At 43.0% G+C, this 23,047-nt stretch overlaps 1 protein-coding gene across 3 annotated transcripts in view; it reads right to left on the bottom strand.

Annotated features, from left to right (window-relative positions):
• The window catches only part of ERC2 (ELKS/RAB6-interacting/CAST family member 2), a gene marked incomplete at both ends in the record, with an annotated part of 759,201 nt that overhangs the window by 162,975 nt on the left and 573,179 nt on the right, over positions 1-23,047 (bottom strand). For all 3 annotated transcript variants that reach the window (XM_080715235.1, XM_080715236.1, XM_080715237.1), the window contains one exon: positions 16,426-16,586. In XM_080715235.1, coding sequence (XP_080571361.1) covers positions 16,426-16,586 — 161 coding nt within the window. The remainder of the gene's footprint in view (positions 1-16,425; positions 16,587-23,047) is intronic.

Raw genomic sequence — 23,047 nt, 5'->3', positions numbered from 1 at the left:
AGGTGAGATGGGGAGTCCCATCTCCCATCACTCTTAGACACAATCCAGTCCCCGTCTTATAGTTTGGAGTGGAGAGAGCACCACTCATCAATGCCTGACTTACAGTTGTACCTCATTCAGGCATTTGTGTGAGTCTCCCCAGTTATCTGTGTGGATGCCATACTGAAGGGAAGACCTTCTCATGCCCTTGAAGAAACCCCCATGAGCAAGTAGGGTGCTACCGATGGACCCAAATTCTTTAAAACTCTTTTCTCAATACGGGCATATTAGAAATTCACCTTTCCACCTGGGCAGTTTTTTTGAATGTCAATGAATAAGTCTTCCACTGCAAGTCTGCAAAGGAGAGGTTTGAGCTGTTTAGGAACTAATTGCTCCAGAAACATATGCTGCAAGCTATGGCAATATGAGAATATATTACAAGGTTCCTGTTCGCATTGGTTGTATGAATCCTTAATGTCCATGTCCTCAAAGCAAGGAAAATGGCTCTGAAACGTACCCGATACTACTGGAGTGCTGCTGTTGAGTATGGGAGGGACTCCCTCCTGGGATTCCTGAATCAGTGTGGTTTAGGCTCAGCTACTCCAGAGATTCTGGGGAAGGGCCAGTGTTACAACTTTACTAGTACCTCCAACACACTGGCTTAAGCCCCCTGGTCTTCCAGGTATCGGCTGAGCCACTGGTCCACGGTAAGAAACTGCAAACACACACAGGCTAGAACTCGACCAGCTCTTTTCAGTCAGGGCTGATTTTGCTCTGTTGGATATTTTTGGCAAGATCTGGAGACAATTTTTATTGTCGCATTTATAGGAGGGACATGCATACTGTTACCTACTGAGCAGAGGCCAGGCATGCTACTGGATATAGGACCGCCGCCCACCAGAGAGAACAGCCTAGCTCGGTGTCAACAGAGCTGCTGCTGAAAAGCTGTGATCCACATGATTCTTCCAAAGCTTCCCGTGCCCATGTGTGAGGGAATGAAAGTATTACAGGAGCAGAGGACAGAGCTGGCAGGAAGAAGAGAAAGGAGGGCCATCTCCCATCACCTTAGACACAATCCAGTCCCAGCCTTATACATTTGGTTCTACATAAATCACTTCATCTACTTCTTCCTCCTATCCTGAAGCAGCCCTCTCCACCAGGAAGGCTACAAAAGTTCCAAACTAATGCGCCTACACCCAAAGCCATTCTCTGCACAAAACCTAGGGGCGCCACAGTACGGTGACTGAGTACACGGCCAGACTACGTGACAAGCCCGAGGTACGCAAGTCCCCACCTTTGCTGTAAGTGACTTTTTAACCTCTCCACCCCTTGTTTCCCCTAAACGAGAGTTAACTTGGAAAGATGTTAAGTGAGCTTCCTTACATCAAGCTCTTTAAAGTTTCCTGTCACGTGATAAGTGCACGGTGGTTGTATTTTTATTCTTTTCAAATCATAATTCAATCTTGTTATTTTTACTCATTGGGTTCCTGTTATTAGGACAAATTTCAGTAATATGACCATGCCCCAGGCCCCTGGGTTTCTGTCACTGTCAACCTCCCCAGACTTTAATAATCCTATTTTCAGCCGGGCGTGGTGGCGCACGCTTCTAATCCCCGCGCTTGGGAGGCAGAGACAGGAGGATCGCGCAGGTTCAAAGCCAGCCACGCGTGCTGGCTTAGGAGACCCTGTTTCCAAATTTAAAAAAATGTAAAAATAGGGTCTGGGAGTGTAGCCCGGAGGTCGAAGGGCTTCCAGGAACCCCAGTACCACCAAAAAAAAAAAAAAAAAAAATTCCTATTTTCCCCCTAGGTCTATGTGCTCCAGTCTTACAAGATTCTTATGAGCTAATAGAGAGGAGGGGTACCCTCCATCACAGAATCTTTGTACAGGTAATTATCCTGTAATCCCTCTTCCCCCCCACACACCAGCACCACCCATTCACCTAAAGGTCTCCTACTCATGCAACACATATGGGCTCAGAGCCACATCCCAGGTTTTTTCCGGATGTACACATAGGTCCACGCACCTCTTCTTTTCTGCTTATATATCCGAGCTGCAATTTTATATTAGATTTCTAACCCTTTGATTGGACACCTGATTGTCAACTAGGTACTTGGATTCACTTTGCATCACTGTGATCAAAATACTTAACCAGAACAACTGAGAAGAAGAACGGTACTTTAGTTTTTGGTTTTAGAGGTTCAATTGATGATCAGCAAGCTCCAAGAAGGAAACATCACAGGGGGAGGGTGTGGTGGAGGAAAGCTGTTCAGCTCATAGCAGCCAGCAAGCCGAGCCAGACAGGCAGGCAAGGAGAAAGAGCCAGGGACAGATACAGTCCCCGAAGCCACGCGCCCAGCGACCCATCTCCTCCAGCCACGCTCCACCTCTGAACCTTTCTTCATAAGAAAGGGGACCAGGCAGGTCAATACAGGAGCTTTTGGTGGTGGGGGTGGGGGAGCATTTTGGACCCAAATCATAATGATGTTCAATAAAGACTTGTTTATTCTCTCAAGAAACGACTGACTGATCAGAATGGCTTCTTTAATGAGTAATCCAGTGACTGAGCAAAGAACGGAATCAACAAGGAGTAGCCAGCTCGCGCCTCATGAGATTCACCAGGCTGCAATCACTGAACACCCCTCAGCTTCTGCTTCGCAGACACCAAAAATGCTCCGAGTTCCTAGAATGCTTTCCTTCTGTCCATCTCAAAAACCTCTTTTCATCCAATCCCCTTTCCCGATGACTGAAGAACAAAAGGAAAAGGAGCGTTTCCGCCTTGGCTGTGGCGGGGCAGGGAGCTGTCTTCACCAGCCGGAGCTGGAGTCTGACTCGGGAACCTCAGCCCCACGTCTTTCCAAGGTGGGGGCGGCAGCAGTCATTCATGTTGAGGGTCATTTGAAAGCCATTCGTTTTTAGGAAACCGCAGAATAGAGGGTTTGTTTTAGTGTTTTGACTGGAGCATCAAGCAATCTGCTTCTTTTCCCCAAATTATTTAATACGGGAAATGTAAACATTTTCCAACAACACATTCTTAAATCATTCTAACAAACCTTACGCATCTGACCACGGCGCATGGTCTTCCCCGCTGTGCCAGGCTGGGTCCTGAAGGAAACGGAATCCACTACAGATGGTAACAATGAGGAGACGTCAAAGAAGGGGCTTCGTGGGGAGGGGTGGGCAGGCTTGATAAAACAAACAAGAAAGGAGGCATCTAGAAACTGGCAACCATGGGCAGCCATTACCACGCTGAAGGGGCAAAAAGAAAAACGAGTTAATCCTGAGGACAGCTGGAGCTGTGGGTGGGTGCTGCCCAGAGGGGAGAAGTCATAAGGAGAAGCCTCCGATACCAGAAACATGGAAAGGAGGGGATGGGTGGAGAGAATGTTTAGCCTTTTTCTCCTACTACCCTCCATCTTTTACAGGGCCTCTTATTGGCCCCAGACCCAACCCAAATTCAGCCAGCAAAGGGTCCCCTGGCGATGCAGCCCCCAGGGCTCAGTGTCTAAGAGGAAGATGAGGTGAGGGAAGCAGAGGCTAACCTCGTGCTTACTCAACCCCTTTCGATAAAGCATTAGCTTGATGGGAGCCTGGGGAAAAAAAAAACATTGAAGGGAATTCCTCCAAGAAAACCTTCAGAGGCAGAGCCAGGAAGAGAAAGAAGCTCCAAGACAGGGCTCACTGAAGTACACACACGAGCCCCAATTTAAAAGTAGAGCAGAGAGATGGAGATTTAACTGTGCCCGCGGCTAACTGCGTGCTGGCACTAGCCGCTGTACGCTCCGCAAAGCTCTTCAAGTGAGTGGAACATCGGCTCTGAGGTCATCACAGACGCCCCCAGCTGGCTCTGCTTCTACAGGTTCCAGTTAAGACCCCAGGGAGACTGACTGGCTTAAACCAGAGGTCAAGCCCGAACACTGCATTTCAATTTTCACAACCCGCTGGTTCCCTAATTCCATGACTAGGAAACAAAGGCTGCAGCCATACTTGACTGGTGGCTCAGCTTCCAGTTGTCCTCTGTTGCTTTGCTCTTGGGGAAGTCAGTGGTGTCCCCAGATGTTTCTCACACTCCAGGCAGAATTGCCAGAGCCAGCTCTTCTCTGCCTCCAAACACTCCTCTCTCTCCCTTCTCTCTTTCTTTCCTTCCCATGTGTTTGCTCTAACTCCTGCCCAATAATTAAAGTTAAAATCTAGCAAGACAACTATAATGCTTGGAAAATTCGGAAAACATTTTGAACCCTAGCATGTTGTAGAGCACCAGGGAACCAGCCTAGGTGTCCATCAGCAGATGAACGGACTGTAAAATAATGGGATATACACACAATGGGATTCTACTCAGCAATAAAGAAGAACAAGACTGTTTTTTGCAGGAAAATGGATGTGCCTGGAGAACATTATATTTAGCAAAATTAACCAGTTACAGGAAGAAAAGGGTTATATGTTTTCTCTCATATGGGAAGCAATGGAGTAATAAGCCTAAAAGAGGGACTTCAGATGATGGGGAAGAAAGCCCAGTGGAATGAAGGAGGGAGCCTGTGAGTGGGGAGAATCAGTGAAGGGCACACGCTTCCCCTGGCATCATGTACCTATGTGAGAATGCCAGTGCCAACCCACATCGTGTATGGGGAGAGAGAGTGGGGAGAGCGCGGGAAAGTCACCAAGTGCTGTGTGCATGTGCGCCGCTGCCATTCTACATTATGATGGGCGACTCTAATGCACCAATAAAAGGATTCAACCCAGGGGCATCTACCTCTGAGCTATACCCCCAGCCCTACTTTTTATTCTTTTTATTTTGAAGCAGGGTTTTACTAAGTTGCAGGGGAAGAAAAAGAACAGGAAAGAGAAAGATGGTAATAAGTAAATAAAAGGAAGAGAAGGAGAAGGAGGAAGAGAAAGAGGAAGGGAAGAAGAGGAAGACAGAAAGAGGAAATGGAGAGCCAGTGGAAGAGAAGGAGGGGAAGGAGGAAAAGGTATCCAGATGAAAGCAAATACAAGGTTCAGGAGCATCATGATACATCAAGATGTCATTCTATTCATTTCTCCCACAAGCATTCATTAAATGTGTACCAGGAGCTGGGAAAGGTGGCATGCACTTGTAATCCTAGTACAAGGGAGGCTGAGACAAGAGGATTTCAGTTCAAGGACAGCCTCAGCAACCTAGCAAAAAAAACCTTTTTAAATTGTTTTAATAGAATGGGAGTGTAGCATGGCAGTATAATGCCCCTGGGTTCCATCCTCAGTACTGAAAAAAAAAAAAAAAACACACACACACCAAACTTGAGAGCATTCAAATCTTCCCTCACCCCTCCCCATACTGTCCTCTAAAATCCTATCTATATATTTCCATGGAGGTGGAGCCTTTTGTGATGTCTCTCTCCAATGAGAATGCAGATCTTGATGTTTATCCTCTACATTAAGGGTTGTAGCATTTTCCATATCTAGACTAGACTTTTCCTATGCAAAGAAGATATTATAGGGGGCAGAAACCCCACAAATTGAGACTTATCCCAAGTCCTGTCCTTCACGGTGGAGGCAGGTGCTGGCGTCTCTCTGGGCAGCGATCTGTCTCCTGCTGCTGCTCTCAGGCTCTGCTCTGGCACGCATTCTTCGCACTGTCTGTCCTTCCTTGTGGGGTTAAGGCTGGCAGTGCCTTCTACAGCCTTAGGTCAGGTACTCCTTGGAGTCCCTCCAACATGATGTTGCTCTTGGATTAGAAGAAAGGGCCACAACTCTCCCTTTGACTTCCTTGTTTTGGGGGTGGGAAGGTCCATACATTTCTCTCCCCCCTTTTTAATGGATAACCTCGCCTGGGCCCCAGGGGGCTGCTATGAGGAGAGAGATAACATGAAGTATGGTGCTTGGAATTACTTATGCTCTACAATCCTCAAGCATTTAGATTATTTAAGTGCTGATTATGATTATTTAAGCTGAAAGCCTAGACTTCTCTACCTCAGAAAATGTTTGTGTTTCCATTAAAAACCACCAGGGCAAGGGCCCTTTTGACTGACATTTTTCACTATTAAAACTATACATACAGTGCATGTTTTTGGCCCAAAGACAGTGTGTTCCTTGTTTTGTTTTAAGATAAGGAAGCTGACTTCAAAGTCTTCCTCCAGCTAGTTCTCTTGCCTCCTCTGTCCTTCCTCATTCTAGCCTGCCGCTCGACTCTCCTGAGGACAGCTGGAGAAGCATCCATCTGCCCTTGGCTTCTCCTAGTTGCTCAAAACTCTTTCTCCTGGCTGGGCGAGGTGGCGCACACTTCTAATCCCAGTAACTGGGGAGTTGAGGCAGGAGGATCGCAAGTTCTAGGCCAGTACCAGCAATTTAGCAAGGCCCTCAGCAACTTAGCAAGACTCTCTTTCAAAGTAAAAAGTAAAATAGGGCTGGGGGTGGAGCTCAGAGGTAGACTGCTCCTGAGTACCAAAAAAAAAAAAAAAAAAAAAAGGAAAAAACTGGTCCTTACACTCCCAGACTTAAAATTCTTACAATGGCACCTCAAATTCTTCACTAGAAGACTGCACAGAATGGCTAAGATGGTGAGCTACACATTGAACAGACTTGTATTCAAGCTCCAGGTACTGAAGCCTCTGTATCTTTATCTGCAGAGCAAGGGCAATCACACTCCTCATACACACACTGGAGACAGCAGCTGTATGCGGATCACTTAATACATGTTTATTGGTAATATTAACCCCACTGCCCAGAGCCTACATGCACTGAGCAATGCTTACCCTAGTCTTACTCTTTGAAGGGCATATGGTGTGTGTGTGTGTGTGTGTGTGTGTGTGTGTGTGTGTGTGTGTATGGGTTGCTAGGCATTGGACCTAGAAGCATGCTACCCCTAAGATCCTCCTGTCCCATACTCCCAAGTACTAGGATTATAAAAATATACCACCAATCTTTAGATTTCTGAAGGCTTTTTTTTTTTCTTTAGTGGTACTGGGGATTAAATCCAGGGGTATTTTATTTCTGAGCTACACCCCCAGCCCTACTTTTTATTCTTTTTATTTTGAAGCAGGGTTTTACTAAGTTGCAGAGGGCCTCGCAAGTTGCTGAGGCTGGCCGTGAACCTGTAATCCTCCTGACTCAGCCTCCCAAGTACTAGGATTACAGGAGTGTGCCACCACACCTGGCTCACCTCTGAAAGCATTTTAATCAAAGTCCATTTTTCACAGCAGAGATAGTAAAAGACCCCCCTCCCTATGTGTGTATGAGGAGGTACTAGGTATTGAACCCAGGGTCTTCCAGTGTTTTTTAAAGTTTTTGTTTTGAAACGAGGTCCCTGAGGGTGTTGGTAAGTTGCTGAGCCTGGCTTTGAACCTGTGATTCTCCTTGTCTCCGCCTCCTAAGCACTGTGGTTACAGGCATGTGCCACCATGCCCAGCCATAAATGACTCTTGATTCTGTCTGGTAAGGCAATTTAATCCATTTCATTCCTTTCCCTATAATCATGAGTGAAACACATCTCTGCTTGACTCATATATTTCATCTCCAAAGAGTGTTATAAAAAAATAAAGGTCATGCACAAAATATAGGGAAATACTAGAGTGGCTCTATCAGAGAGGGCAGTGTCTTGGACGAAGTAGTAATTGTTTAACCTTTGGAAGAAATGTCTGCATTCAAAGAGAATTTTTCAATGGAAATAACATAGAAGATCCCAGCAGTTCCTAAGTATTACTCATGTTCTAGGTCATTTATCTAGTGGAATTACAGTGATCACCTTGGTCCTTCCACTTGGAAGGACCTGCAACAGATGAAAAGATTCCTACTGCTATGAAGTTATTCTTCACAGAAGGAAGAGCCTCTCCCTTTTAAGTTTCACAAACCAAACCTAGCATAATGCTCTGAAGCAGTGTAAAGACCACCTCTTTTCTTACCTGTCACCCTTTACCCATCAGCAACCCAATGACACCCAGGCATCCCTCAATCTGTTCCCACAATCTCATTCCCATGATGTACTGCCCATCACATCCAGAAGTGACTGAGGTATCCATTAGATGCTCAGAATAGGAGTAAATGCTTTTTTATGGATACTATCTCTAAAGGTTTAGTTGCAAAGTTGTTTATTAATGCTCAGTGAGATAGTTACCACCTGACCTATTTCTTTTAATTTATTATAGCAGAGACTACTAATTTCTCCCCAAAACCTATATTTTTCGTTTCCTTCCTTAATTCTGATTCCCAGAATGTTAGCTGGGCATATAGCTATTGAGATCAAGGATACATTTTCCTGCGTGTCTTGAAGCCAAGTGTGACCACTTGACTTTGAACTGAGGCCAGTGGGACACCCCCTACCCCCGCCCCTGCACACTAGATCTGGCATCTTATAGAGTATAAACTCCATGAGCAGGAGGATGTTTTGTTAAGTGTCTTTTCTGTCCACATAGAACACTTAGATAATACCCCAGGCTCAGAACAGTCCTTGCATATAGCAGATACCCAAGAATTATTTGTTAAATGACTCATATCAATGAAAGATAAGTGCAGCTTACAGGGTAGAGGGGTTCCTTGCTTTTCCTCCTTTCTGCTGGCTGCAATATAGACCTGAGAGTTGGAAGGGAGGCCAAAGTCTTGCACCATGAGGGTGGTAGCCAGGTGCCAGGGGCCCCCGGCAACAGAGCTTCCTGTTCACGGAAGGTGGGGCTTTCTGTTCCTTGCATTTAAAGTCAATTAGAACATTCCACCATTCTAAAGTTACTTTCTTCACAGTTAAGTTTTACTTACCCATTATAAGTTTAGTATACAGCAAGCTCTAAGCAATCAACTCCAGAGTGGGGAATTTTGTGAGTGGTAAACAAATGTGCGCTTTGCCCATAGCCCGCAGCTCAGACCTCAGCTGATTTTGAATGAGCCACTAATGGTGACATTTATTCCATTCCTCTCTGCCACCCGTCTGCAGCCGCCTTAGGTAACTCAGGAAGCCGCAGGCTTCATCAGTGTTCGCTAACTCAAAGACCCTACGGAACTGAGCAGGGAATAAACAAAATAGACAGAAGCAGGGAGTAGGAGGTAAACAGAACAGACAATATGTTAGGATATATTACCATAGAATTTTGGTTTTGGTAGTACTGGGAATTGAACCCAGAGGTGTTCTACCTCTGAGCTACATCGCTACCCTTATTTTAAAATTTTTTTTTTTTTTTTTTCTGTACTGGGGATGAAACTCAGGGGTATTTTACCTTTGAGCTACATCCCCCAGCCCTATTTTCTTTTTTTTTTTAGTCTTTTTATTTTTGAAACAGAGTCTCACTGAGTTGCGAAAGGCCTCGCTAAGTAGCCGAGGCTGTCCACGAACCGCGATCCTCCGGTCTCAGCCTCCCGAATGCTGGGATGACAAGTATGTGCCACCATGCCCGGCCCTTATTTTATTTTTATTTTTTTAATTTGAAACAAGTTTTCACTAAGTTGCTGAGGGTCTCTTCAAGTTGCTGAGGCTGACTTTGAACCCACAATCCCCCTGTCTCAATCTCCCAGGTACTGGGATTACAGGTATGCAATCACTACACCTAGTTATACTTAATATTTTTTTTTTAAACTGAACTAAACAAAGTTTTCATACATGAACCACTTGCTGGAGAAAGAACTGTACTGTAGCAAAAAATAAAACTGTTGAACCTATGAAATTAAATTGTGATTTGAAGACAAGATCTGTATATGTTAACTATAATGAACATACCTAATATACTAATAGTAACATACTGCATAATTATAGCCTTGTATGGCTTAAAAATCACTTTCTCATAAATGCATAATCTCATGCAATCCTCAAAACATCTCTGTAAAATAGTACAGCCCCCTTGTGACTGAGTTTATCAACTTTAAGTAACAGTTGCCTTCAAAACGCCTCTCCTGGGCTCAATTTATCCTGCGCAAATTGCCAGGCACTTAGGATTCCTCCCTACAGAAATGTGATTTGTCTTTTCTCATGTTGGCATGAAGTAAAGAATAAATTGATTTTATCATTCTCTGCACGCTGCTTCTCCTTTGAAGGGCACTTACCTAATGAGTGGCTCTCCAGAAAGGATCCTGGATCAAAGGGGCCAACGGGATAATGCCCCAGAATGAGCTGCTGCCTTACCTCACTGTAAACGTCCTAAAAGAACCCAGTGTATACAAAGGCTTGCAAGACTATCTGGAGAAGATGTCTGAAATCCCACAATACCCAGGAGATTAAGATGGATTGCATGGTATCATCAGATGAGTTAAAAATGGAGGGGTCTACTTAAAAACCTTACATAACATAAGCACGAGGCAATTGCCACACTGAAATCAGTCTAAAAGACACACTGCATACTTCCAGTGACTTGACTGCTCGCTGGCTATTAAATCCCTCACCCATCTCAGCATTTTATACTAAATGAAAATGATCAGTCAGGCTGCCTGTTTGCCTGTCAAATCACTATAGCAGTTTTAATAGTCTGAGAAAATACACACAAACAGAATTTAAGTATCGCATCTCATAGTCTTCAATTCACTTTAGCCACAGATATCAAATTCACCTGCTACAAATTAAAGACTTGGGCTTTGGTTACAGAAATGTAAGCTTATTAACTTATATTGATACGCAAAACCTATATAATGATCGTCTTAGTATTCTTTTTAATAAAAGTCATTTTAAATTGGGGAAAACATAACAAAGATGAGCGATTATGAAATGTTTTAGCAAGAGCTTTTGAACATTTTTTAAGTAAAAAAAATAATCGTGTATAAAGGGAGAGACAAACGTTACGTTCTTCTATGAAAATACGTGGCTGAGAACTGTTAGTTCCTTCCAGTGTGTGAATAATGACCAGCCGGTGAGAATATCAACTGATAAAAAGCAACTGAAGGAGTCAGAGCTGGAGAGCTGGGGATGCCATGAGATTGAAAGGCTCTTCTTTAGAATTAACTTGGCCTCAGTTCTCAAAAGGGTTCCCAGATCACGAGCGGGCGCAGTACGTTGTGCACATCCCTCTTTATCCCCAAATACTAAGAGGGTCCTTGCCTCTGGAAATGGCATTCTAAGTGGGATCCCCAAACCCTACTGTCATATACAAGAAACTACCTCACTCATCCATCTGGTCCTTCTTGGCTTATTTGTTCCATCATTTTCTTCAGTCATTTTACTGAAAATGTGGTTTGGACAAGGCTAAGGACACTTTGTGTTTGTTCATTCAAGCAGAGCCTGTCCCATCATAGGTGCTCAGTAAGCAGTTGTAGTTGTGGTGTGTGTGTGTGTGTGTGTGTGTGTGTGTGTGTGTGTGTTTATGTGGTAATGGGAACTAAAATCAAGGGTGTTCTACCTCTGGAGCATACCCTCAGTCACTTTTTATTTGAAACAGAGTCTCACTAGGCTGCTAAAAGTCTTGCTATGATGCTGAGACTGTTCTCAAACTTGTGATGCTCTGGTCTCAGCCTTCCAAGTACTGAAATTACAGGTGCATGCCACCACACCTGGATAGTTATGAATATTTGAACTCATTAAACCTTTCATACCTTAAATGCTTACTGGTTCTCAGTGTCCAATTTTATAAGGAAATTCCACTGATCATAAAATAAAATCACATTATTGAAAATCTTTAATTTAGAAGAATCAGAAGGTATTTTTGCATTCTGAATTTAACCTAAATTTAAAATAAAAGGACATTTACCTACACATCCACGATGGGTAGCTGGGAAAAATGTAGGTCATTGTGTCAAATATCCCAACATGACTTAACACAAAACAAAACTCAGGTTAAACATAAAACAGCTAGGAGTGGCTATTGCTGTTGAAAAGTAGGACCACAGATCTTTAAAAGAATAGAATAGCCGGGTGTGGTGGCGCACGTTTGTAATCCCCGCGCTTGGGAGATGAAGACAGGAAGATCACACAGGTTCAAAGCCAGCCGCACTAGCTTAAGAGACCCTGTTTCCAATTAAAACATAAAAATGGGTCTGGGAGTGTAGCCCGGAGATAGAAGGGTTTCCAAGAACCCCAGTACCACCAAAGAAGAAGAAGAAGAAGAAGAAGAAGAAGAAGAAGAAGGAGAAGAAGGAGAAGAAGGAGAAGAAGGAGAAGAAGGAGAAGAAGGAGAAGAAGGAGAAGAAGGAGAAGAAGGAGAAGAAGGAGAAGAAGGAGAAGAAGGAGAAGAAGGAGAAGAAGGAGAAGAAGGAGAATAGAATAGTTCTGTATCTTGACTGAGGTGGTCATTACACAAATCTATAGCTGTGATAATTGCAAAATATACATGCACAAGTATTGATGTACATAAAACTGGAGAAATCAGGGCAAGATTGGCTGACTTTGCCACAATTTCTTCTTGTGTTATGGTGCCAGGGTTATATAAGATTATTGTCTACAGCTTCTTAAAACTAAATTCATATAACAAAATAACTTAAATAGCATGGTGTTTATGATAACAATCTTTACATTAGCAAAACATTGGAACAAAGATGAATACTCAATAATAAACATATATGGCAGTCCACTGAGTGATTCAAAATAATACAATTCTGAGTCTGGAGTAGTGGTGTACACTTGTCATCCCAGCATTTGGGAGGCCGAGACAGGAGGATTGCGCAGGTTTGAAACCAGCCTCAGCCACTTAGTGAGGCCCTTTGCAATTCGGTGAGACTCTGTTTTAAAATAAAGAAGAAAAAATAGGGCTGGGGGTGTTTCTCGGAGGTAGAATGCCCTGGGTTCTGTTTCCAGTACCACACACACACACAAAACAAAAACAAAAACACAATTCTATGTTACCAATGTTAAAATGGGTGAAGACCACAAGAAACCTCTCTCTGTTATTTCTTGCAACTCCTTGTCAATCTATAACTACTTAAAACGAAGTTAATAAAATAACTTAAATAGCAGGGTAGTTATAATAACAATCTTTACATTAGCAAAACACTGGAATCAAGATGAATGCTCAATAAAGAGGTAAACCCCTACGGCATATATTGAGTAATTAAAAATAACACAGTTCTCTTTGTGACATGGAAAATGTTCATATTCAAAAAGAAAAAGAAGTGAGACTTATAAGCAAGTACAATCCAGTTTTCTTTTAAAAATAAGAAGTATAGATCAATTGATACATATATGTATCAATTATTAATACAAATCAAAATGTATACACCAAAAAGCAATCAATACTAACTCCCACATCAGGGTCATAGGTGAGTTTTATTTTTTTTCATATTGTTTCTCCATATTTCTTTTTTCCCCTAAAATTGATAATATTAACTACCAAATGTATAAAAGGTCATCTGTTCTATGGATGTGAATTCTGTATAGTTCTGGAACAAAAACCAGGAAAATGGGAAGATGATACAGAAAGACCTTTCAGTTCTGCGTGAGGATGCACCACCACCTTCTGAACAGGCCCAGGGCCTCCACTGGGAGTGGTGCTCCACAGGGCCTGGGAATTCCTTGTTAGTAATTGTGTGCATGGGAGTCTGGCTTATCCAAGCTGGGAGGCTGGACCTGCTTCTAAAACTGCCTTCCAATTCTAAAATGCTAAGCTGTTGATTTTGCAATGAATTTAACAGACAACACCTCTCATTCTAAAAGAAGCCCCTTTTATGTTTCAAAGCACTGTCGCATATGCTAGTCTATCTTACTTTCAGTTCAGTCCTTTTCTTACTTTTAAGTCATGTCCTAATCACACTTCTGTGGAAGAGGCAGGGCAGGTATCATCACCTCTGTTTTGTTGAAGGGAACCCCGAGGCACCAGAGGTCAGTTCCCCTTCACGTTATGAGGAGACAGAAAGGAATTTTTGAGATTATATCACCTTGTTCTGGGCTCATGGCTTCACTCCTCTTCCTCTAACACTGCACACACATTTTCTTGTTTTCTACTGGCGTTTGGAAACTGGATGGCTCTGACTATAGAAACTTGCATGATGGGTGCCAGCTGAATGGCAAACCAAGTCTTGGCACTGAAAGAAAGTAAGTATGAAGGAGCATAATCCACATCCAGCTGTCCACAGTAGGGGACAAGGTCCTTGCCAAGTAACTGATACATCAATACAGCTAAAAAAATAATGATCAATAAAATGAGTTGGTTGATATGAACAGCCCAAGAGGCTGATGAATGTAGCTGGGAATCTCAGTCAGTAAACTTGTCCTGGACCTGTGTCCTCCACAGCTCCAAGTAAGGAATCAACAAGGTAGTTCTGAGTCAGTTAAATAATGAATGGGAGCATATAAATGAGGTCCACACTGGGCTTAATGAAGCAGGGTTTTGTTACTTTCACCAAAGGAGTTAGCAGAGGAATTCTCTATTTATTTTGCAGTGGCAGCAGATTTAAGCACTTCAGCGATCATGTGGCAATTCACCAAAAGAGGTCTTAGTTAGGTGCTATCTGAAATCAAGAAAATTAAGTGGGAAAACATACACGTGGAAAAAGTTTATATATTTTAGAAAAATAAATCCGAATCTTAGATAAATGATACTCTTCACAAAGTCTATTAACCAAATGGCATATTTTCATTGGCTGATAGGGCCATTTACACACACAGATCATTCTCTGTGTGCCAAAACATCTGTGAGGACCTCTCCTCACAACCAGCCCCATGAGAGTCCTTAAGAGGACAGCGGAGGGCCGGCGAGGACAAGGTCATCTCCCCACCTCAGGCAGCTGTCAGGTGAAAGTTACAAGATTGCTGTCCAGATCTGATGACTCCCCAACCAGCATACCACACCATTACTTGTTCCCTCAAAACCTTGACAGAGTATGCTCTTTTTATAAACAGGAAGTAACAAAAGTTGAATTAGCATTGGCATGAGATATCACTTCCGGAGATGTAGAGTTATCCAGAACATAACCAGAGAGCAAGGAGAACGACTAGAAGTCAAGAAACACCCAACAACACACCAGAAGACAGAAGGGAGACACAGGAGAGGATAAAGGCCAGTGGAATCCATGTGTCCCCATTGTTAATACATTAAGATGGTCACTGACTAGTTTGTTAATAAATTGTGATTGAGGTGATATGGTCACAGAAGCTTGAAGTCTTTTTCTTCTCAGTTCCCTACAAAGCAAACACCACCATTTCATGCATTCAACTGAAAAACTTTAAGTGAGCACCTACCATGTTCCCAGCAGTACTGAAAGAAAATTTCTGCCATGACTCTGATGGACAAAAGCCCGAGTTGTGATGAAATTCTCAGAAGCACCATGAGATAATGAGGTAATACAGAGGAAAGTGTGGGGTAGAAGACTTCGATTTTAATCCTGGCCAGATGGCAGCAAGCAAATTACTTGAGTCTCTCTCAGTCTCAATTCCCTTACCTCTAAACTGAGTATAATACCTGTTTTTTATGATATCGCCTTTTATTAGGAAAAATGTTGGTTTATATGTAAAAAAAAAAACCCCACTTATTCTTTGGTCTTGGAGAAACTGAGGTAGTTGATGAGGCATAAAAGATTTGTCGTTATTATTAAATCCTTCAAAATATTTCATACCACATTTTCCATGATCTAAGCTTTCTAGGCTTAATGTTCACCATGTGTAAGACTTGCTGGGTCACCATAAGGTCACTCTTCTGTACCTAGCCACTGATTTCAAAGACTATGTTACAGTTAAACTGCCATAATTATATACATTCCCCTTTACTGTGGAAGGAAGTTGGATTTAAATTAAATCTTGGTAATTATTTTATTTAAAAACTCAGAGATGCTATTTCTTCACTAGTTCTTTAGAAACAAAGCCATCCTAATTGATCATTATTAGAAGCTTGTAGTAATTTCCTTTCCTATATTCTTCCATGTTAATGCTATGTGGCCGGGAGAGTAAATAGGGATAGGTGGGTGTGCTACAGGCCATAGGAAGGCCGTTTTCCAGCACTAAGCCCCACTCCATTTATCAAATCAGGGGACTCAGTGGGTTCCAACCTTGTATTCCCTCTTTACTGACTCAACCCCTTCCCCCGACCATGGTGTGTGTGGGTGCAGGTAGAGGGGATTTCTAACCTATTTTTTTTTTTATCAGTTCAGCAAATCGGAGTTCTGCGTGCTAAACAAAGTCTTGCCAACCTTGAGACCCCCGAAAGACAACATAAGCCAGGCATTGTATACAAGCGAAAAGAATATAATTAGCAAAGTTATAGTCACAATTAGGAAATGCCTGCTTGGAAAATACCTCCTTTTCCACTCCACTCCGAGCCATGCTGAAATTACCTTTGTGCTCGAGGCCTCTGTCTCTTGGCTGGCTCTGACCTTTGCGAAGGACCTGTGAGTACCGGCACCTTCCGCAAAACACAGATGCACAAAAACCAAACGCCAGATACGTAGATTTTTAAGGAACGGGCATGAAAAATGTCCAAATCGATACCCCTAGTTCACACAATAAGCGATGTAGTCTCTCAAGTGACTAGCCAAAAGTTAGCAGAACTATTCTTTCTCCTTTGCCTTCTCCAGCCCTTCTCCTTTCCCGCCCTCATGGGGAGATCACAAAAGCCTAGGAAGGCAAAAGCGGGCACTCACTTCATCTCCAGGATCTCCTCCAGCTGCTTCCTCCTTTCCATTCGCAGGTTCGTCAAGTGCGCCTCTTTCTCAGCCAGGGACTGCTGCGTGGAGGCGAGGCGGGCCTTGGTGGCATCCAGTTCCTGTCTGGTCTTGTCCAGCGCGTTCATGAGTTCCTCTATCTGAAAGGCACAAGGAGCGCTGTGGGTGATTTCCCCTCTGCTCAAGTGCAAGGTATTGCTTGCTATGCTGGTTCTGATTATAAACATGAAGAAGTCATAGGCGCGCTCTACCTAGACATTGTGTCCTGCATCCATTTTTTTCTTGTGACCCATTAACAAGAAATGTTTCAAACATAATAAACATCCCTGTTGAGCTGAGACGCAGCTCAGTGGCAGAGCATTGGTTAGCATGTGCAAGGCCCTGAAGTTCATGACCAGTACTGCAAAAATATATATATATATTTAAATGCCATATTTAAGTCGGGCATGGTGGCGCATGCTTGTAATCCCAGCATTCGGGAAGCCGAGACAGAAGCTTGCAGTTCGCAGACAGCCTCAGCTACTTAGTGAGGCCCTTGCAACTCAGCGAGACCCTGCTTCAATATAAAGAATAAAAAATACGGCTGGGGGGTGTGGCTTGGAGGTAGAATCCCCTGGGTCCCATCCCCAGCACTGCATAAATAAATAAATAAATAAATAAATGCCATATTTTAAAAATCCACATTCAATTGGATTTCCCAATAGCATTTGCAAAAACCATTTAATATATTTACTAGAAGTGGGTAGGGGGCTGAGTGACTTGACCCATTTCAACCTGTGTTTTATAAAATTCTTGTGCATTTCCTCCCATAGCCAAAAGAAAGCAACATTCAAAATGCATTTTTCCTGGCTCAATATGCTTTTGTGTGTGGACTCAGAATACTTTGACAGGAAGTTAATTGATGTGTCTCAGCTTCACTCGTGTTTTAACCTTTCAAGCCTTGTCTGGGCCAAGCTATTCCACGTCCGGGGCCTCGGCAGCCCCTCTCTCCTCACTTCTCTGAATTATATTCAGGAAGCAAGATTTGGCCAAAGGTAAACAGAATTCCAGCCACAAAAGGTTCAACTTTGGTTTGCCCCTGAAGTTTGAGAGCATTCTAAACTTGAAATAAATGACATGTAACTTTTATAGGGTGCTAATACACCATAGAAATAAGCCAGACTATCAAATATCCAGGGTTTTCAGCCAGGTCCCCAAAAAATTGGACTAAGGAGCCCTGAGGCAGGGCCTTACCCTTCTCAAACCACTGGGGACTTTTAAAAGCTAACGCACAACAAAGAAGGTTGGCATTTATGGTCTGTTCCAGAGACTTCCGTGGAGCAACTGGGGAAATGCATCCCTCGTGCAGGCTGCATCTAACCCCGCGGATTCAAAACCATGGCTCCAGGAAGTTTGTAGATTTCAGAGTTGATGTTTGGCTTTCTAAGCCACCCCTTCCAGCTGAACTTGGCAGAAGAGGCTCCTCCATCACCAAAGTCAACAGAACACCCTTCAAAACGTGTCAATGACATGCTAAGTTCCAATTCATGAAGACTTTTTAACACAACTTCTGCAGTTTTACATGGAGTTTATTCAGAATAAGCACCCGGGTTCACATCCAAGGTAAATCGCATGCCTTTAGGCTTCAGAAAACCTTCCATTTTGCCCTGATAAAAAGAGGAAACTTAATGACCATGTAATTTAAATCAAAGCCAAAACTAAAAGCAGTTTAAAAGCAAGGGGTATGAAGGATGACCTAGGAAAGTCACAGAACCGCACCTGTTTAACTGTCGAAGATAGAGTATTGTTCTGTAACTTTACACATACCTAAAAATTTAAAAAGCAATCATGAATTTTTGAGTTTCATATATAAATCAGAGAACACTAATAAATGTGTCTAGAAACCTATGTACGAAACAATATAGGATGAGGCTGACAGAGAGTTTTTAGTTTTCTTCTTTTCCTATTTTATACACTCAATGGCAGAGTCAAAAATACATGACAAAATTAGAGTCATTCCACAGACTAATTCCGCCCGGCTGACCCTCCGCAAGGGATGGCCTGTGCCCTGTGACCTTGCTTCCTCTCACAAATTGTTCCTTATTTTAAACATATTACTGATTCCAGAGAAGAAAGGAAGGGTTTTGAGGATTCTCAGCCGCTGAATTCTCCCATTAATTGAAGCACAACTTTCTGCAATTTGTAGATTCAGACTTACTACACTGCGTTTCCAAGTTCTTAACTCACTTGCCATTGGACAGCTTGGGGTAAACACCAGATAGTTTTACAGTAACCCAACTTTACACACCCCACACACACACGCACGCATATATTTGAAACAGGGTCTTGCTACATTTCTGAGGCTGGCCTCCAACCCACAATCCTCTCGTCTTAGCCTCCCAAGAACTGGGATTCCATGTGTGTGCCACCACTAAGCAATTATATTTTAGAGTAGCAGTTTATAGTTCTTTCAGCAGTAACCACATGAAGAAACCTGGGAATCTAGGAGGTGTACTCTAATGTGTTTTTTTGTTTGTTTTGTTTTGCTTTGGTTTAGTTTTGGGTTTTGGTTTGTTTGTTTTGCTACTAGGGATTGAATGCAGGAGCATTCTACTTCCAAGTTTACACCCCAACTCCCCCCTCCCTTTTTTAAAAACAGGGTCTTTTAAGTCACTGAGCATCTCACTAAATTGCTGAGGCTGGCCTCAAACCCGTGATTCTCTTATCTCAGCCTCTCAAGTACCTGGATTACAGGTGTGGGCCACCAAGCCCAGGGTAATCCAGTGTTTTAATGACTGAAAATGTCATTGGCTCTCATGTGAGCAACCTCCCCTGTTGATGAGATTGCTGATATTCATACTTGGAAGCAGCTCTGTGAAGCAGTGTTGCAGGCCAAGGCTCTGACTCCTTTCCACTGGTGTGACCCTGGACAGAAGGCATTGCACGCCGAGGACCATGGAGGACGCCGGCCTCGGATACACAGCTCTCACAACTTTTTTTTTGTTTGTTTTTTTTGGTGGTACTGGGGTTCCTGGAAGCCCTTCTACCTCCGGGCTACACTCCCAGACCCATTTTTACATTTTTATTTGGAAACAGGGTCTCCAGCGCGATCCTCCTGTCTCTGCCTCCCAAGCGCGGGGGATTACAAGCGTGCGCCACCACGCCCGGCTCTCACAACTTTTTGCAATCACTCAAACTATCGGCTTCTAAGACAACATTCATTGTTCTTTCTATGTCTAATATTTAAGAGTTCTGCAAACGATTTCCTTTCCTGTCCAAACAGGAATATTAACCACTCAGAGTCTACAGAGAGCCTAGAGCATGGGAAAAGACCTTCGTCAGCTACTCCTCTGATAGAGAAGTAATGTCTACAATTAGACGTTAAAAACTTAATACTAAAAGGAAAAAAAAATCACAAACAACAGATGGGCAAGCAAGCTAAATAGAGATTTTACAAAAGAAGAAATAAAAATGCCCCCGCCAAAATAAAAAAAAAATGTTCAACATATTACTAATCAGGAAAATGCAAATCAAAACTACACCGGAGATTCCATCTAATCCCAATTAGAATGGCAATCATTAAGAATAAAAACAATAATAAATGCTGGTGAATATGTATGGAAAGAGAAACCCTTATATACTGTTGTTGGTGGAACTGCAAATTAGTGAAACCACTATCAAGTACTGTGGGCATGTCTGTTTCTATCACTCTGAAACACACTGCATTACGATGTATAATTACATCAGTAAAAGCATTTTTAAAAAAAAGCAAGAAATGGTTTCCCTGTCTGGTGACCATTATGTTGATTCATGATATTCGAGTTCTCCTTCTAATGGGATCATGGTAGAATCACACTTCTCCTCTCCCTTTAAGTTGAGTATAACTTTCACCCATAAAACACGGTCATTTCTCAGTAGAAGCATCGTAAGTGCTAGCATTCAGCTCCAAGCTTCCCTTCCCCGTGCCATGGTGACTCTCAATGCAAGTTTCATACAACATCTCCTTCAGTTCGAATCCATAAGTGGCCAACATGAAGCCCAAGCTAACTTACATCGTAGAAGCAAGACATCAGCCTTTGTTTTCCACACCACTGATACGGGGGCCGCCTGTCTGTGTCCCTCAGCATCACCTGGCCCATCTTGACTGATGAACATTCCATCAAGTGCTCATCCAGTGCTCTGCAACCAGCTCCATCTCCCCATCGCCAGCCTCCGCTCATCAGGAGGAAATTGCTTCTTCTCGTTGCTAGCCCATGGAAACGCTGCTCTGGCAGGCCACTGGCCACTTCTTCTTCCCAAAAGTCTTTTCTTAATGTGCAGCCTGCACAGGCTAAATGCTCTCCCAAACTTATATGCCCCTAAACTAAAGTAACATTTTAACTGCCTATATAAATACAGTTTGTGTCTAGAAACTACCAGAGTGGAATCTTGGTGTCATGTGCTAACCATGTGGTTGAGAGGATTTCCTTCATCTCTCTCAAGCTTTAGTTTCCTCATCTTTAATCAGAGGACCATACTGCATGCTTATTAGTGTGTGTGGGCACTTAAGAGAGATAATATAGCCCATAAGACATTTCTCTTCCTCCTCCTCCTTCTCCTCCTCTTCATCCTCCTCCTTCTTCAGTATTGGGGATTGCCAAGCCCATCTACCTCCAAGTTACCCCCCCCTTTTAATCTTGAAACAGAATCTTGCTAAGTTGCTGAGGCTGACCTCATGCTGTGATCCTCCAGTCTCAGTCTCCCTCCTAAGTACGAGGATTATAGGCATGTAGCACCACACCTGGCTGACATTTCTTTCTCTAATTGATATCAGGGAAATAGTTTTTTTTTCTGATAATAGGAATAAAGTATACTTATTATACAGAATCTGAAAGCTACAGATCTAAAAACTTTAAATTTTTCTTTTTATTTAAGGTCAAATAAGACTATACTTAGCTAAGATCACCTCAGATCCTACCACTTACAAATAAACATTATGAACTTCTTGTCATACTGTCTCTTTCTTATCCTATGCATGTATATAATTGAGGCGAGGCATATGAATATATACAGGTAAATATACAGTTTTGTAAACCAATGTATCGCAAGCCTTTTTCTCTTTGTCATTAGTCTTTTGGGGATGCAGTTTTAATGAGTGAGTGGTGTTCTATCCACTCCTCATTTCACTAAAGTTGATGCGATGGTCTGAATTCCTGCCAAAAATTCATACACTGAAATTCGAACCCCCAATGTAATGATATTAGAAGGTGAGCCCTTGGGAGGGAATAGGCCCCAAGGCAGATCCCTCACGAGCAAGGTTAGCACCTTCGGAAAAGTAACCCAAGGAAGCTTGCCTTGCCTTCCACAGCAAGACACCAGTGGCCACACCTGGAAGAGGGCTCCCTCCAGAGCCTGATCCTGACGGCATCTTGGTCTTGGACTTGGAGCTTCCAGAACAGTAAATGTCTGTTCTTTTTAAACCACCCAGTTCATAATATTTTGTTATAGCAGTCACAATTTGCCTGTTTTTCTTGGAAATTTTCAACTGCAGTCCATACCTGGGCACTTCTTCCCCATGTGACTCTAAGCGACATTTCCTCGTCCACGCAGACACTCAGACGATGGCCTGAGGTCTGTCTCTATGCCCTTCTGTGCAGATGCCCCTCTGACCTGCATCTCCTTTGGTCCTCTTGATCTCTTTCACAATGATGCCTGCGCATCTCGACTGGTGAGCTGTGCTCTCTACTCAATTCCATCTCCCCACCACCTGTTGGTCATGTCATCTGGATGTCTTAATATCACTTTAAATTGGGGATAACCACAAGCAAACTCCTGGTTTACGCACATCTGCCTAAACACTATCTCCAACCTGTCAACCCCTAACATATCCCCCGTCTTGGTCCGGCAAGTTTTTCCATCACTCACTTCTGAGTTATGACTGTCTCTTCCTTCTTCTGTCTATTTGCCAGTCATCACCAGGACCAATGGCTCTATGTTTTGAAACACGCCTTGGATCCATTATTCCTTCTATCATGAGTTTTGATGCCCTGAGCTCAAAACTCCTCCCAACAGGTACAACAAGATTAAAGCAATCATAAGCACACGCGTGTGCACCTGTGCGTGTGTGTATTCACAGCCTCTGTCTCTACCTGAGCCTAACTGAGGACATGGCTTTTGCTACTCAGCTTCTCCCCCACAGGAACATATTTCTCAGCCAGTTCTGTTCCTGGATTTCATGAAATAAGCAAATAGATATCAACGTTCATGCATGGGGATAGGCTTTGAAGAACAGGCTGCAATAATGTCTACAATAGAAAGCAGGGGAAGGAAGTAAGGGGAGAAGGAGACAAAGGCTGGAGGCCAGGGATGGAGTGAGGTTCCATTTGCAGAATAAGAGAACTGAGGAGGCGAGAAGCAAGGGGTAGAGAAGTTACTGGGGGTTATTCCTGGGGCTCCTACAATGTTTTCTAAAGACACAAGTTGAAGGTTGGATTCATTTTATAAATTTTTTCAACTGTTTCAACTAAGTGGCTCTGAATTTATCTTTTTTACCCATCGTATCCAACTTATATTTTATGTGCTTTTACTATTTTAATATAATTTTATTGGTGCACTGTAATTAAACATCGTAATGAGGTGGAGG

This window comes from Muscardinus avellanarius (assembly GCF_963383645.1).
Source record: "Muscardinus avellanarius genome assembly, chromosome: 18".
Classification (NCBI taxonomy): Eukaryota; Metazoa; Chordata; class Mammalia; order Rodentia; family Gliridae; genus Muscardinus; species Muscardinus avellanarius.
This window is presented reverse-complemented; position numbering and strand designations above follow the sequence as displayed.